Source organism: Anguilla rostrata, chromosome 12 (genome assembly GCF_018555375.3).
Source record: "Anguilla rostrata isolate EN2019 chromosome 12, ASM1855537v3, whole genome shotgun sequence".
In the NCBI taxonomy this organism is placed as follows: domain Eukaryota; kingdom Metazoa; phylum Chordata; class Actinopteri; order Anguilliformes; family Anguillidae; genus Anguilla; species Anguilla rostrata.
This window is the reverse complement of record NC_057944.1, coordinates 29,599,983-29,614,792: the sequence shown is the minus strand read 5'-3', so window position 1 is coordinate 29,614,792 and position 14,810 is coordinate 29,599,983. Positions and strand designations below refer to the sequence as shown.

General features: G+C 47.3%; 3 protein-coding genes and 1 long non-coding RNA gene across 6 annotated transcripts in view; 2 read left to right on the top strand and 2 right to left on the bottom strand.

Annotated features, from left to right (window-relative positions):
• bace1 (beta-secretase 1) overlaps window positions 1-14,810 on the top strand; it is a 59,478-nt gene that overhangs the window by 26,824 nt on the left and 17,844 nt on the right. The window lies entirely within an intron of this gene.
• On the bottom strand, window positions 2,669-12,636 carry LOC135235834 (endonuclease domain-containing 1 protein-like). Its single transcript, XM_064301718.1, has 4 exons — window positions 12,514-12,636; window positions 4,342-4,635; window positions 3,994-4,150; window positions 2,669-3,520 (listed from the first exon to the last, which is right to left on the bottom strand). Exons 2-4 carry the CDS (start codon window positions 4,633-4,635, stop codon window positions 3,135-3,137), a joined length of 837 nt encoding a protein of 278 aa, XP_064157788.1. The 5' UTR covers window positions 12,514-12,636; the 3' UTR covers window positions 2,669-3,134.
• Window positions 7,526-9,891, bottom strand: LOC135236676 (uncharacterized). Its single transcript, XM_064303161.1, has 2 exons — window positions 8,094-9,891; window positions 7,526-7,822 (listed from the first exon to the last, which is right to left on the bottom strand). The coding sequence occupies exon 1, from the start codon at window positions 9,889-9,891 to the stop codon at window positions 8,188-8,190; it is 1,704 nt and encodes a 567-aa protein (XP_064159231.1). The 3' UTR covers window positions 7,526-7,822; window positions 8,094-8,187.
• On the top strand, window positions 13,497-14,431 carry LOC135235836 (uncharacterized). Its single transcript, XR_010324445.1, has 2 exons — window positions 13,497-13,629; window positions 13,992-14,431. It is a non-coding gene; the product is annotated as an uncharacterized LOC135235836 (long non-coding RNA).

The window sequence follows — 14,810 nt, the reverse complement described above, 5'->3', positions numbered from 1 at the left end:
GTCTTAGTTTATTTTCAAGTAAAACTCATCTTTTTGTGGTATCATAAGTATTGAAAATTGGAAGAAAAAAAATTTGCACTTTGGTTGGTTTTTCAAATGTTTTTTTCTAATTGTTTTTTTAAATTTGCGCAAATTAACTGTATTCTTTTCTACCTAAAACAAAAAATAAATAAAAAACCACAGGCAGCCTAATACTTATTGCCTGTATTATATCAATTTCCATCTCCTCACAATCTAATGCCCTTGCGGTTGGCTTTTCTGTGCTTTTCTTATCTTCATTTTCACACTGGCCACTTGTGGTTCTTCTCTGGAAGGAGCGCAGCCACTGTGTTGTTCCTTCTCAAGATGCGCAGATGCTTTCATGACTTCTGCCTTCTGCTTAGCTCCGTCCATTGGCGGTTCTTCTTCCTCCTCTGTGTTTGGCCATTTATGGAGATAATCACCTTTTAAAGACCCTGGTTCAAACTCAGGCCTCTTTTCCATCACAACCCTGTAATTATACTTCAGTGTCACTGATAGGTTGTGATAGAAATGATGTGTGCCTCTGCGTTTTAAATATCATTAACTTTTGCTAGTTACATTAGCTACCAAGGCAGTAGGAGATAGCATGCTAGCTAGGAGTTGAGTTAGTTTACTTTTAGCTATAAATGTAATGGACTGCATTTATAGCGTTTTATCCAAGCCTTTACAATTGATCCTCTCACTCACCAGGCTTTAGGGTTAGGTGTCTTGCTCAGGACATTCGACACGCCAGGCGGATCGAACCGCAACCCTCACTGCCAGACAACCGTTCTATGTCTGAGCTATGTGCCCTGACTAGCTCAGACATAGTTCAATAGGAGCTATAGTTACAAGTAGATTGTGCATTGCTAACTAATAGCCTGCTATCTGAATTGTAGCTACATTATGGCAGCACATTATCCATATAGCGCATCCACTAGCATGTAGTTCAGCTTAGCTATTACATTACATTACATTACAGTCATTTATCCAAAGCGAAGTGCAATAAGTGCATACGGAAGGTCATTGGAACAATTACAAAACACTGGTCTGATAAGGATAATACGCATTGTGAAACAGTTATTCAAAGCATGTCCATCAGTCCAGTTCACACTGTACTAAACTGTTCTATACTGACCAAATCATCAGTGCTACGTACTTTGTTGCTGTCCTAACCTGCAGTATGGTGCTGCGTGTCAGTGGCGAACTGTGACTGAGTTTTCTTAAAGTTCTAATATATCTTTCCATGTATTTCTCTAATTTTCAGGAAGGTTAACAAGTTTAGCAAGCAATTAACAAAAACACTCTAGATGGAAGACCCAGTTGGAAGGGCCTGATCATCTTCATCACCAGATCTGCATTCCCAACACTTCTGTTACATTCCAGTTAAATGTAAAAAAAAGACAGAAACATGCACCCATGTCTAAGTACTGACTAAGGCCAAAATAGGTTATCGTCACAGTATGAGACTTGGCCTGGATGGACTAAGAGTACTGGGCCAGTCCCGGTTAATATCAGGAGAGATAGTGCCATCTACATTTTGGCATAGCAGTGCTGGGTCCTCCCGGCTGACAGCGGGTCTATGGTTGCGGTGGAACACAATCAAGCGAGATGGTCATTTCCACCCTGCTGCACCGTGTGGTTGATGAATATGTGGTTCTATCTGTTTATAGTTGCTTGAGCTGCTTCTTCGTCTTCCAGTGTCGATATCTGCAGAGAAACCTAACAGTTTCAGTTAGACGCACACAATAATTTTTTAAAGCATCTCCAATTCAGTTCTTCACCACGCATCACCCCTAGAATCTTCATAGGGGCACCTACGAAATAGAAGGGGAAAAGTTTGAGACTTAATTGTAATTAAAGCCCAAGAAGGCTATTTTGAGGAGAGTTGTGTCTTAGTTTATTTTTAAGTAAAACTCATCTTTTTGTGTTATTGTAAGTAGACATTGGAAAAAAATGTTTGTTTTTCAAATTGTTTTTTAAATGTGCATAAATTAACTGAATTCTTCTCTACCTAAAATTTTTTTTTAAAGACCACAGGCAGCCTAATACTTATTGCATGTATTGTATCCATTTCAATCTCCTCACAATCTTCATAAACTCCCCACGTGGTTTTCTTCATCTACAGTCCTGTTTCCTTTCTGCCGTTGTGGTTGGCTTTTCTTTGCATCTTCGTTTTCTCACAGGCCCATTGTGGTTCTTCCTGTAAAAGGCCCTGGTTCAAACTCTGGCCTCTTTTCCATCACAACGCTGCAATTATACTTCAGTGTCACACAGAGTTTGTGATAGAAATGATGTGAGCCACTGCCTTTTAAATATCATTAACTAACGCTAGCCTGCTAGCTAACATTAGCTACCCAAGGCAGTAGGAGACACATTAGATGGTGCCACCATACAGAGGTCTAGGAATTGTCAGTTACAAACGTGAGTCTCTACGAGCTAGAGGCCTGCAAATACCAAGTGTCATTTTAAATCCATCAGACATATGTTAAAGGATCCAGGGTCATTGCTTGGTGACTGTGTGTCTACACAGCATACTACTCAGAGTAACATACTCCAGGGACTTGTATAGGTATCCTTCAGTTTTGATGTAGCTCAGTGTCTTAATGTACCGTATGGTGTCATTTGCCTGTTTATTCCCTTATGCAATCAGACAAGATGGGACTGATTACTGAAGAATTAAGCCTTTATTGTGAATGGCAGAATCACGCAGACATTTATGAGAGCCAGGGACAGGTGTGTGCGTGCGCGCGTGTGTGTGTGTGTGTGCTTGTGGAAGCAGGCATGGTTAGCTACATAATAAATGGTGTTATTGACCCACGGAAGTTTGTCTTTACTTCCATTATTACAGTAGCTATAACCACATTGAAATTAAACAATGTTGATTATTTAAGAGCTGAATGGGGAGAACTTGTGAGATTGCAGTGTTGCCTTTTTCCCCTAAAACATCAGCCAAATGCCTAAAGTGCAAATAGGTGAGTTTTGGTGCATGTATTAGATAATAAGCTTATGGGCAATGGGAATTACAGGGAAGTAAATGACTCTTGTATGTTAATTGGCACAGAAAAATATAAAGAGGGAAATATGCCCTGTGGGGTGTGTCTGACTACACTTCTCTAACATACCATACTCCTCTAAGCTCCACAGTTGTTGAGAAAGAGCTCCTCCACTGGTGATTGGTACTGACTCAGGAACTCTTTCAGCTCTGAGAGAGTGTGCCTCTTCACACTGGTCTGCTCAGTGTTGGGAGCTGTGGCCCCCCCGCTGCGGATGGGCCGGCCGTTGTTGTCCAGGCAGCAGTAGGCGTTCCAGATGTAGTCGGGGATGTTGACCCGCTTGACGTTGTTCTTGATGATCCAGTTGTTAGCGGAAGGGATGGCGCCCACCAGCACGTAGGCCTGCGAGCACGTTTTGAGGTTTTTTTGCAGATACGTCTCATAATCATTCCAGGCCTTCTGGTTCAGATTGGGTGTTTGTGGCACCACGTTGGTGAGTGTGAACGTGGCCTGACGGCTGTCCCCTGCAGGAAGGGGGGAGCACAGAGAGATAGAGAGAGATAAAAGATATAGAGATGGAGGATCATTTTTAGGGGATGCTGCTTTCTTAAAAGTACATTCTCTGAATATCCATTTTGCAACTGTGATGTTCTACCTCAAGGTACTGATCTCATGACAACAAACCTGGTTTGAATAGCATTAGTAACACAATGCACAGCTGACCATACTCAATTCACTCTTAGAGACCCAATAACCAGTTTGGCATGTCTGCTGGAATAAAAAACCAGCAGGTAAAGTGGATCTGAACGCTTGTCTGAGTCACAGGCATCCTAGTTTTCTTATTGTCTCTGTTTAGCATTATTTGCTATTTTTGTGTGAACATCCCCTCAAAACTCCTTCAGCCGCAGTATAAAAACCAAACAGAAAAGACTGAGAAATAATAGAATGGAGATTTTTGAATAGTATGCATTAGACCCAAGGTATGGGGATGCATTACCTGATTGGTGTTGTTTTGGATTGAGGTGCCCACGGTCATAGTTAGAGTTTATGTAGTCCTCTTCGAGAGCCTGCCTCTCACCAAAGTACACCCCCTTGTGTTCAGTTATGAGGTCCTTCTCTTCCTCCATCCCTGCATTCCAGCTCCCGTCCACAAGCTGTGAAACAGCTCTGCAGTCAGACCACTGTGTGTGTGCGTGCATGCATGCGTGCGTGTTTGACTATGTGTTGAATCCACCACCATGAGTGTGATGCCTGTGAAAATATACCAGAGAGGAGTGTGACGCTGCGGCAGAGCTGCTGAAGTAAGTGGGGAGGAAGGTCACCGTAAGTCTTCCTCAGTACTCACCTGTGGCTCTATACACCAGTCATTCCTCGTCGGGTCATTGCCTGTCTGAAAGCGGTAGGCGGAGTAGACGGCGATGCGGTGGAGCGTGTCGTACAGCGTGGCGAAGTGGTAGCGGTTTTCAAAGCGCTGACACAAACGGGCGACGCCAGGCGTGGCCGCGCCCCACTCGGGCACCTTGCCCCCGTAGAAGAAGTCCAGACACTCCGGGACGTCCTGGAAGCTTCCCACTACCTCCCCCCTCAGGGGGGGCAGGTGTGCCAAGACAAGGAAGCACAGTGCTGCCAAGACCTGCATCTGAGCCAGTGGAATTCAGAGAACCAGTTTAGCAGAATTCTGAGCACTTTACCTGTAGCACACAGTTCCACAGCAGAGTCAGGATTTGGTCTAGAGTTCTTCTTATATTGGTTCCTCCTTATCTACCTTGATACACTATTTGGAGGTCACTCTTTCTCCCTCCCTTTTTCCCCTTTCTCTGCTTTTTGACAAAGGTCAGTAGCTAGCCAGATTTTGGTTTGCATACAAACGAATGTGTGTGCAGATGTGTGCATGATTGTGTGCATGTGTGTGTGTGTGTGTTTGTGTATGTGCATGTTTGTGTGTGTGTGCGTGTGTCTCTGTGTGAGTGTGTAGACGTGTGCGTGTTGTGGCCTTCCTCACCACCCACGGTTGCAGTTGCCACAGCAATATAAGAACCAATGCAGTGAGTCTCAGGATCAGTTAACAGAAAATTCATTTAATTGTATTAATTGTAGGGGGAAAGGGAAGGGGAAGCAAAAAGAACAGAAACTTCTTCCCGGTCGGGGTATCAGTCTTCCTCCCCAGGGTGAGTACAATCCTCCTGGGAAGACAAAGTGAACAGGGTTAGGTGCGTGAGCTCGGGCACTGGCCAGCACGCTCCAGGTCGGTCTCCACTCCTTCCTCCCTTCCGCAAAAAGGTTGAACGTTGCAATCCTACAATTCCTTTCTTTTTCCTTTGTTGGCTCACAGCCGCTTACCGCCCAATGAACCGATGAGGAGAGACGCCAGGCGCACTTGCTCTCCCTAGTCCCGCGCCGCCCTCACTCCTCTGTGCTGCTCCTTATACCTTCGGTGAGGCAATCAGCTGAGCAGTCTCAGGTGTGCTGCAGCAGAGTGGAAAATTCCACATACCTGCACTCTGCTGCAGCCCTGTCCTTGGTGCTGATCCTTGGAGCTCACCTGGTCTGCAGCTTGCTGTCCCTGGTCCTGAAACCTTGCAATATTTCAGACGGGAGGTAATGTCCACTCACCACTTGTCCCAGCAGTCGCCGGTGGCGGGAGGCCCGGCCGCCCTGGTGCTTCTCGTGCTCTCTTGTGGAGCACCAATAGGGCCTCGGGGCACCACATACCCATCCCCTCAGCTCCAAGCTGTCACCTGGAGCGCCGGACCATAGGCATTCCCCCCGTCTGGAGAGGGCGTCAGCATTCCCATGGAGCTTCCCGGACGGATGTTCGACCTTGAAGCGGAAGTTCTGTAGGCTCAGAAACCACCTAGTAACACGGGAATTGTTATCCTTATTCACAGCCATCCATTTTAGCGGGGCATGGTCGGTGACCAGTACGAACTCTCTACCCAGTAGATAATACCGCAGCTTGTCCATAGCCCATTTGACTGCCAAACATTCTCTCTCTACCGTAGCGTAATTCCGTTCATGCTTCATTAGCTTACGGCTGATGTACGTGACCGGGTGTTCGGCCCCTTCACGTATCTGGGAGAGCACGGCCCCGATCCCCCCCATGGAAGCATCCGTCTGTAGTACAAATGTCTGGTCAAAGGCCGGGGTTACCAGAACTGGCTCACTGCAGAGGGTCTGTCTCAGGGTGTCAAAGGCGGCCTCGGCTTCTGCTGTCCAGCTGACTCGGTTGGGACGATTCTTTGAAGTCAGGTCATGCAGGGGTGTGGCTATGGATGCAAAATTGGGGATGAATTGCCGGTAATAGCCAACTAGGCCTAGAAAGGTTCTCACCTGCTTCTTGGTCAGGGGCTTGGGCCATGTTGCGATTGACTCCACCTTCGTGGGTTGGGGTTTCACACACCCCCGTCCGACCGTGTACCCGAGGTAGTCCGCCTCCTCTAACCCCAAGCGACATTTGGTTGCGTTGGCCGTCAGTCCAGCCTCCCGGAGGGCCCCCATTACGGCCTCCAGCCTGGCCAGATGGACCTTCCAGTTGGCACTATGGACCACAATGTCATCGAGGTATGTGGCCGCATATTCCTGATGGGGTCGGAGAACGTGATCCATCAGGCGTTGAAAGGTTGCCGGTGCCCCATGGACCCCAAAGGGTAGGACTCGGTACTGGAACAGGCCATCCGGTGTCACAAAGGCGGTCTTCTCTTTAGCCTGTGGGGAAAGTGGAACCTGCCAATACCCGCGAGTGAGATCCAAGGTGCTGAGGAATCTGGCCGGCCCCAGCCGTTCTATCAACTCATCTACCCTGGGCATGGGGTAGGCATCAAATCGTGAAATTTCATTTAGTTTCCTGAAGTCATTGCAAAACCTACGGCTACCGTCTGGTTTGGGTACAATAACTATTGGACTGCTCCAGGAACTGCGGGACTCTTCAATGACCCCCATCTGTAGCATCTTTCTGACCTCTTCCCTGATGGCCTCACGCTGGGCCTCGGGGATTCTGTACGGTCTCAGTCTAACCTTCTTCCCTGGTTCGGTGACGATGTCGTGCTCCGTTATCGAGGTCCGCCCGGGTAGGTCAGAGAACACATCTCGATTCCGATCCAGGAGTTCTCGGAGGTCCTGGACCTGGTGAGTCGTCAGCTGCTGCCCCATGGTTACCTCGGGTGTGACCTGGGGAGAGAGATGAGCAGCAAGCCCCTGGGCCGGCGGTTGTTCAGCTTCATACCACCGTTTGAGCAAGTTAACGTGGTATATTTGAGTGGTACGCCGTCGTCCCGGCTGTCTGACCTTGTAATTGACCGGTCCAGTTTTCTCGGTCACTTCATACGGCCCGTGCCATTTAGCCAGAAATTTACACTCGTGTGTCGGAACCAACACCATCACCTTATCCCCCGGCTTAAACTCTCTCACCTGGGCTCCGCGGTTGTATACTCGGGCTTGGGCCAGCTGGGCCTGCTGCATGTGCTCCCGGACCATAGGCCATATGCAGGCCATCCGTTGGTGCATCTGCTCCACGTGTTCAATGGCCGTGCGATGGCGCGAGGGTTGCTGCTCCCAGGTCTCTTTGGCCAGGTCCAGCATTCCTCGGGGTCGCCGCCCATACAGCAGTTCGAAGGGGGAGAATCCTGTGGACCCCTGCGGTACTTCGCGGATGGAGAACATTAGATAGGGAAGCAATTGGTCCCAATCCTTACCATCTGTCTCTATCATTTTCCTCAACATCTGCTTTAAGGTGCGGTTAAATCTCTCTACCAACCCGTCTGTCTGCGGGTGATAGACTGAGGTCCTCAGCTGTTTCACCTTCAACAGGTGCGACATCGCCTTCAGTACTGTGGACATAAAACATGATCCCTGGTCAGTGAGTATTTCTGATGCTATACCCACCCGGCTGAACAACAGGAACAGTTCTCTGGCTACCGTCTTCCCGGTGGCTGTCCTCAATGGAATCGCTTCGGGAAACCGGGTAGCATAATCCATAATGACCAGTATATATTTGTGTCCCCGGCTGGACCGTGGGAGCGGGCCCACAATGTCCATTGCGATGCGGCTGAAGGGGATATCGATGATAGGCAGAGGTATTAGTGGGTTCTTATAATTCACCTTGGGGCTGTGGAGCTGACATTCTGCGCAGTGGCGACAGTACTCTTCGACGGCTCTCTTTACGCCCGGCCAGTAGAACCGCGGAAGGATACGCTCATAGGTTCTCGACTCCCAGGTGCGCCCCCAGGAGGTGGGTGTGTGCAAGATACAGGACCTTTGAGACATAAGTCTTGGGAACTAACAGCTGTTTGTGACACTCTCCCTTGGCCTCATATACCCGATATAACAGCCCCTGATCAACCGTGAAATGTGGGTTTGTCGTTTCACTCACCCCTGGTTGTAGCTGCCCCTCGATCTCCTGGACATTCCTCCATGCCTGAGCCAGGTTGGGGTCCTGAAGCTGTGCCGTCCCAAATTGGCTGTGGTCTCTGGTTGGGTCCCCCTGTCGGTGGGAGAACTCGGAGAAGGTCTCGCTCGGACCCACCTCTTCCAGGGCTGTTGGATTCTCGGCTCCTGCTTCTGAGGCGGTGGCGGTGGTGTCCTCAGGGCCGGGAGTGGGCCCTCTCACCTCTATGTCCGGGTCCACCGTCTCGGTTGGGTCTCCCCCAGATAGGCCCGCCCAGGCTGGTTGAGCGCCCCCTTCTGTTCGTCTGTGGGTGCGTCGCTTCTGGATCCTGCGGCCGGTCTCTGCGTTGCGGCTCGCCGGAGCTTCCTTCCAGTACCGATCAAATATGACACAATCCCTGCCCACCAAGACCGGGACGGGCAGGTTCTCTACCACCCCTGCCCGTACGGCCACCGTCCCCCTTGGGGTGGACATGTCAATGGTGGCAGTGAGATATCGCTTGGTGTCACCGTGGATGCAGGATACGGAAATTTCCTCACCTCGGGCGACTCCGGCGAACTCTGGTCGGACGAGCGTCACCATACTTCCGGAATCGAGTAGGGCCTCAGTATCTCGGCCTGCAATTTTCACGGGAAAGGTTGGTGCTCTTGCTCCCTCATGTGCCCAGCATGTGGTGATGTACCTGCAGGGGAACGCCAGGGGTCCCGATGTCTCCGCCGTTGGCATGGGTTCGTCTCTGTCGGGGCAGTCTCGTGCGAAGTGGCCTTCCCTTCCACAGGTGTAGCACCGTCGTCTGTCCCGGTTCTCCCGGGGTGGGGGCGGGGTGGGCTCCGGGGTTCCGGTTGCTCTCCTGCCATAACCCTTCTCTGTCCTGGATGTCCCGGCGGTGCCTCTTAGGGGTTCGGGTCGGCTGGTCCGCAGCATCTCTTGGGTGACCTGGTGGTTTTCCAACAATGCAATTAAAAGGTCAATACTTTGCGGCCCCTGTTGGCCAACGTACCTCTTGGCATCTGGGGGTAGGGCCCGGGTGCATCGGTCCAGCACTACTCGGTCCAGGAGGGGGGGCCCGTTTCCTTCCACCAGCCAGCTCCGGGTTACACGACTCAGGGCAGCGATTTGTGCTCTCGCGGGTTGGTTGGGGTTATACGTCCATTGATGGAATCGTTGGGCTTTTGCCGGCAGGCTGTAGCCATATTGAGCCAAAATGGCCACTTTGAGATTGCCGTAACTCTCCGCCTCCACAGCCGAGAGGTCCCGGCAGGCTTTCTGGGCCTCCCCGGTCAGAAAAGGTGTCAGGATACTACCCCAGTCTCCTCGGGCCCAGCCTTCTCTGTGAGCCGTCCGCTCAAACAGCTCGAGGTAGGCCTCCACGTCATCCTCGGGGGTCAACTTTGTCAGCACATCCCGCGGCTTCTGGTTCCTCTCCCGTTCCCTTGTCCTGGAACACAATTCAGTCAGTGCCACCTGCAGTGTTTCCTGCGTCTGCAGGAGTGCTTGAATAGCCTCCTCCATTTTTTTTTTTTTTTTTTTTTTCTCTGCTGGTTTCCTTCTTGTCTGGTCAACCCGTAGCGTGGATTTGGAATGCCCGCATCCTCCACCATATGTGGCCTTCCTCACCACCCACGGTTGCAGTTGCCACAGCAATATAAGAACCAATGCAGTGAGTCTCAGGATCAGTTAACAGAAAATTCATTTAATTGTATAAATTTTAGGGGGAAAGGGAAGGGGAAGCAAAAAGAACAGAAACTTCTTCCCGGTCGGGGTATCAGTCTTCCTCCCCAGGGTGAGTACAATCCTCCTGGGAAGACAAAGTGAACAGGGTTAGGTGCGTGAGCTCGGGCACTGGCCAGCACGCTCCAGGTCGGTCTCCACTCCTTCCTCCCTTCCGCAAAAAGGTTGAACGTTGCAATCCTACAATTCCTTTCTTTTTCCTTTGTTGGCTCACAGCCGCTTACCGCCCAATGAACCGATGAGGAGAGACGCCAGGCGCACTTGCTCTCCCTAGTCCCGCGCCGCCCTCACTCCTCTGTGCTGCTCCTTATACCTTCGGTGAGGCAATCAGCTGAGCAGTCTCAGGTGTGCTGCAGCAGAGTGGAAAATTCCACATACCTGCACTCTGCTGCAGCCCTGTCCTTGGTGCTGATCCTTGGAGCTCACCTGGTCTGCAGCTTGCTGTCCCTGGTCCTGAAACCTTGCAATATTTCAGACGGGAGGTAATGTCCACTCACCACTTGTCCCAGCAGTCGCCGGTGGCGGGAGGCCCGGCCGCCCTGGTGCTTCTCGTGCTCTCTTGTGGAGCACCAATAGGGCCTCGGGGCACCACAGTGTGTGTGTGTGTGTGCGTGTGTCTCTGTGTGAGTGTGTAGACGTGTGCGTGTGTGTGTGTATGTGTGTGTGTAAGTGTATGTGATTGTATGTGTGTATATGTGTGTTTGTGTATGTGTGTGCATATTTGTGTGTAGATGTGGGCATGCATGTGTGCGTGTGCATGTGTGTGTGTTGTGTCTGTTTGTGTGTGTGTGTGTGTGTGTGTGCATGTGCTATTTTATTTTTCTTCAATTGTGTTTCAGAGTTTAGTTAAATAGATATCTTTGTTTACACACTTGAAGGAATTTTCTTCCCCATGCAAACCATATCAAAGGCACATATCCTTACATACATATTAATGTCCATGCAAGTTCCCATTTTACCATCAGCAAAACTGTTCTCCTTAACTGAAAAATGATTCAAAGCATATTGATTAGGGGAAAATGATCTAATGCTGAAGAGTAAACCTAAAGCAACTGGCCCTCAAAACAAGCAGGAGCTGAAGATGGGTGTAGTACAGGCCTAGCAGAAGATACCCAGCACCTGGCGATGTCTATTGGTCACAGACTTGAAGCAGTCAGTGCATGCCGAGGATATGTGACAAAGTAGTAAACATGACAGTTTTCATTTACATAACATTAATATGTCCCAAACATTATGGTGTCCTGAAATGGGGAGGGGGGAGCTGTGTGCAAAAAGTATTATAATTTCTACATGTTGAAACCAATATGTATAAAAGACCCTTAGATAAAATAGTTTTTCTGCACTTTAACCTCGTGAATTGTTTGATTACAAATCTGTTATTTTGGAGTACAAAGCATTTGTATTTGCAAAAGTATTTGTCTCAAACATTTTGGAGCTCACTGCAGGCTTATGATGTGTTATGTCAGTGTTGATGCAGGAAGTGACACTGCCATGACATACCATGCAAAACACACCACTGAAAAAAGCACTACACACTAACAAGCACTACACATAACAATATGTTGTTCCTATGAAGAAGTCATATACTGCTTAGGAAGGATGATTCATAGAAAATGTTTCATTTTTTATTTGATTAATATTTGATCATATATAGTGCCCTCCAAAATGTTTGGAACAAAGTAGATTCTCAGCTTTTATTAAAGGATATTTTTGTATCCTTTAGTAAAAATAATTGTTTGATTACAAATTTAATATTGTGGAGTACAAAGCCAAATCGGGATCAAATATGTCTTTGTCCCAAATGTTATGGAGGGTGCTGTATTTCTGAGTTAATGACCCTACATGACACCCTGCATTACCCCTGATTACCATACATAGTATACAGTACCTAGTGTGCCCAGTATATCCGAATAGTGCTGAAGACCCCTCCTTGAATCACGCTAGATAGACCGCTACCCAAGCCGAATCACCTTAGTCCACTCCCAGGGCCCAATCTAACACATCTCGCATGCTCTACATGTAGAGGAGTGAATACTGATGTTAAGTGTGGATCCAACCCTAGTATAGAGATCAGGTCTTTACTTCACTGGTAATGGGCTCTGCTTCTAACTCCTTTATAAGCACCTGTGAGATCTATACTCATTTAAAAAATTCTACAGAATTCAAAGCGACCTATTGACCCAAGTTTTTGGTTCAAAATACATATGAGTAAAGTTTATTTGAGCTCCCTCTCACACAATTGCAGTTAGCTAGGTGTTATGCACCTTACTGGTTCTTTGGGTTATATATGTGCCCCCTGCCCAGGGGTTATAACTCTAGCTGAGCATGTTACTGAGAATCTAAATATATAAAGGAAAAATTAATCATACAGACACTAAAAGAAAACCCCCCACTGTTTCTCACCTTTGTTTGGTCTCACTGTTGGAATGGGTTGGTACTCAGAGAAAAAGGCTGGTGTTGATCAGAAGTGTGTCTCCAAAAATCTGCCAAAAATCTCCCCCCTCACAGCCTTTTACATCCTTCCTTAACCCCTTTCTTCAAGCCACGCCCTTGGGAGGAGTAAAGCAGAACTGAACGCTTGTCTGAGTCACAGGCATCCTAGTTTTCTTATTGTCTCTGTTTAGCATTCTTTGCCATTTTTGTGTGAACATCCCCTCAGAACTCCTTCAGCCACAGTATAAAAACCAAACAGAACATACAGAGAAAGACTATAATGGAGATTTTTTAATAGTATGCATTAGACTTCAGGAACGGGGAGGCATTGCCTGAGTGGTGTTGTTTTGGACTGAGGTGCATACATACACACGCACGCACGCACGCACGCACGCACACACAGTAGTCTGACAGCAGTGCTCTTATTTATAAGTGTTAGGCCACAAATAATAATAATAATAAATAATAATAAATAATAATAAATTCTAAATAATATAAAATAATTCTAAATAATAAATAAATTTATATATAAATAATAAATAAACAAAATAAATGATAAATAATAATGTATGTGCATTTATTGAATAACAAACGTCTTTTCAAGTTCTGCCAAGAATAATAGGGATAGAGTGGTGATTAAACTGAGTGAAATCTTATCTACCTTAAGTTTTTTAAAACCACAGGTAGTCTAATACCATTGGCCTGTAGACACTAAAGTTGCAGGAAATATGGCAAAGGAGAAGGCGTTAGACTTAGATGTGTTGGGCTAAGTAAACATAGTGTGCCAGAAAAGGTTATTCCCTGTGAGAAAGTGCAGCGTTCGGTACACACTCGGAGTGGTCCAGCTGATGAGCAGTAATGTTAACAGGAGACCAGGAAGATCAAAAGGTAGAAGACAAATAACTTGTGATGTCTAACAAAAGAGACCGTCTTGAAACCACTGCACCACAAATACAAAAAGACCTCAATGCAACTAGAGAGAAACTAGTTTCCCTGCCTGCAGTGAAATGGGGACTGCGATCTCTTGGTCTAAACGGACGTGTATCTGAAAAAGCCATTGCTATGTGCCATTTACAAAAAAAGAAAGTCTCCAGTGGGCCAAGCACCATGAGCACTGTACTAAGAAAGATTAGGAAATGGCAGATGCACTTCCTTTTTGACCAAATTCTTTTTCTCAAGAATTTGCATTTCTCCATTCCTATGTGTTAAGAATTTGCATTGCTCCATCCCTATTTGTTAAGAACTTGCTTTGCTGCTGGATCTGTTCTGTGTGTACTCCTCTAGGGGGGTTTGGCTGCTGGCCTCCCGGCCTTATCCACGCGGGCTGCGTGGTTGGCGGGAGAGCTCCAGAACAGAGCCATACCACCAAACATAACTGTATTGCCTTATTGTCAATAAAGATCTACTTTGATGACAGTGGTCCTGACAGAAACAAAAAATAAAGAAAGTCCCCAGTGGGCCACGCACCATCAACACACCTAAGAAAGATTGGGAAATGGCAGATGCACTTCCTTTTTGACCAGCTGATCGGAGCTGCTGATTCACTGTATTCAGTGGAATTCAACTAGCACTCCACCCCCCTCCCACCACTCCAGCTCCCACTGTGCAAAACGAATGGATATGGACTTCCTATAATTTACTTAATTGTCATTAAAGCCAAAGGAGGCTATTTTGAGGAAAGTTGTCTTACATTATTTTTAAGTAAAATTGTAAGTAGAAATTGGAGAAAAAAAGTTTGCACTTTGGGTTGTTTTTCAATAAATGTGCATAAATTGTCTGAATTCTTCTCTACCTAAATTTTTTTTTAACCACAGGCAGCCTAATACTTATTGTCTGTATTGTATCAATTTCAATCTCCTCACAATATTCATAAATCCCCCACATGGTATTCTTCATCTACAGTCATGTTTCCTTTCTGCCGTTGTGGTTGGCTTTTCTTAATTTTCTCACGGGCCCATTGTGGTTCTTCCTGTAAAAGGCCCTGGTTCAAACTTAGGCCTCTTTTCCATCACAACGCTGCAATTATACTTCAGTGTCACACTGAGAGTTTGTGATATAAATGATGTGAGCCACTGCTTTTAAATATCATTAACTAACGCTAGTCTGCTAGCTAACATTAGCCAACCAAGGCAGTAATAGACACTATAGATGGTGCCACCATACAGAGGTCTAGGAATTGTCAGTTACAAAGTGAGTCTCTACGAGCTAGAAGGCCTGCAAATACCAAGTGTCATTTTTAAAACCCCAAAATTGTTAAAGGATCCCGG

Coding starts and splice junctions, on each gene's coding strand:
- LOC135235834 (XM_064301718.1), bottom strand. CDS start 4,635: ATGCAGGTCTTGGCAGCACTGTGCTTCCTTGTCTTGGCACACCTGCCC. Junction 4,151..4,341: donor ACTGGTGTATAGAGCCACAG/GTGAGTACTGAG, acceptor GCTGTTTCACAG/CTTGTGGACGGGAGCTGGAA. Junction 3,521..3,993: donor TCCAAAACAACACCAATCAG/GTAATGCATCCC, acceptor CCCTTCCTGCAG/GGGACAGCCGTCAGGCCACG.
- LOC135236676 (XM_064303161.1), bottom strand. CDS start 9,891: ATGGAGGAGGCTATTCAAGCACTCCTGCAGACGCAGGAAACACTGCAG.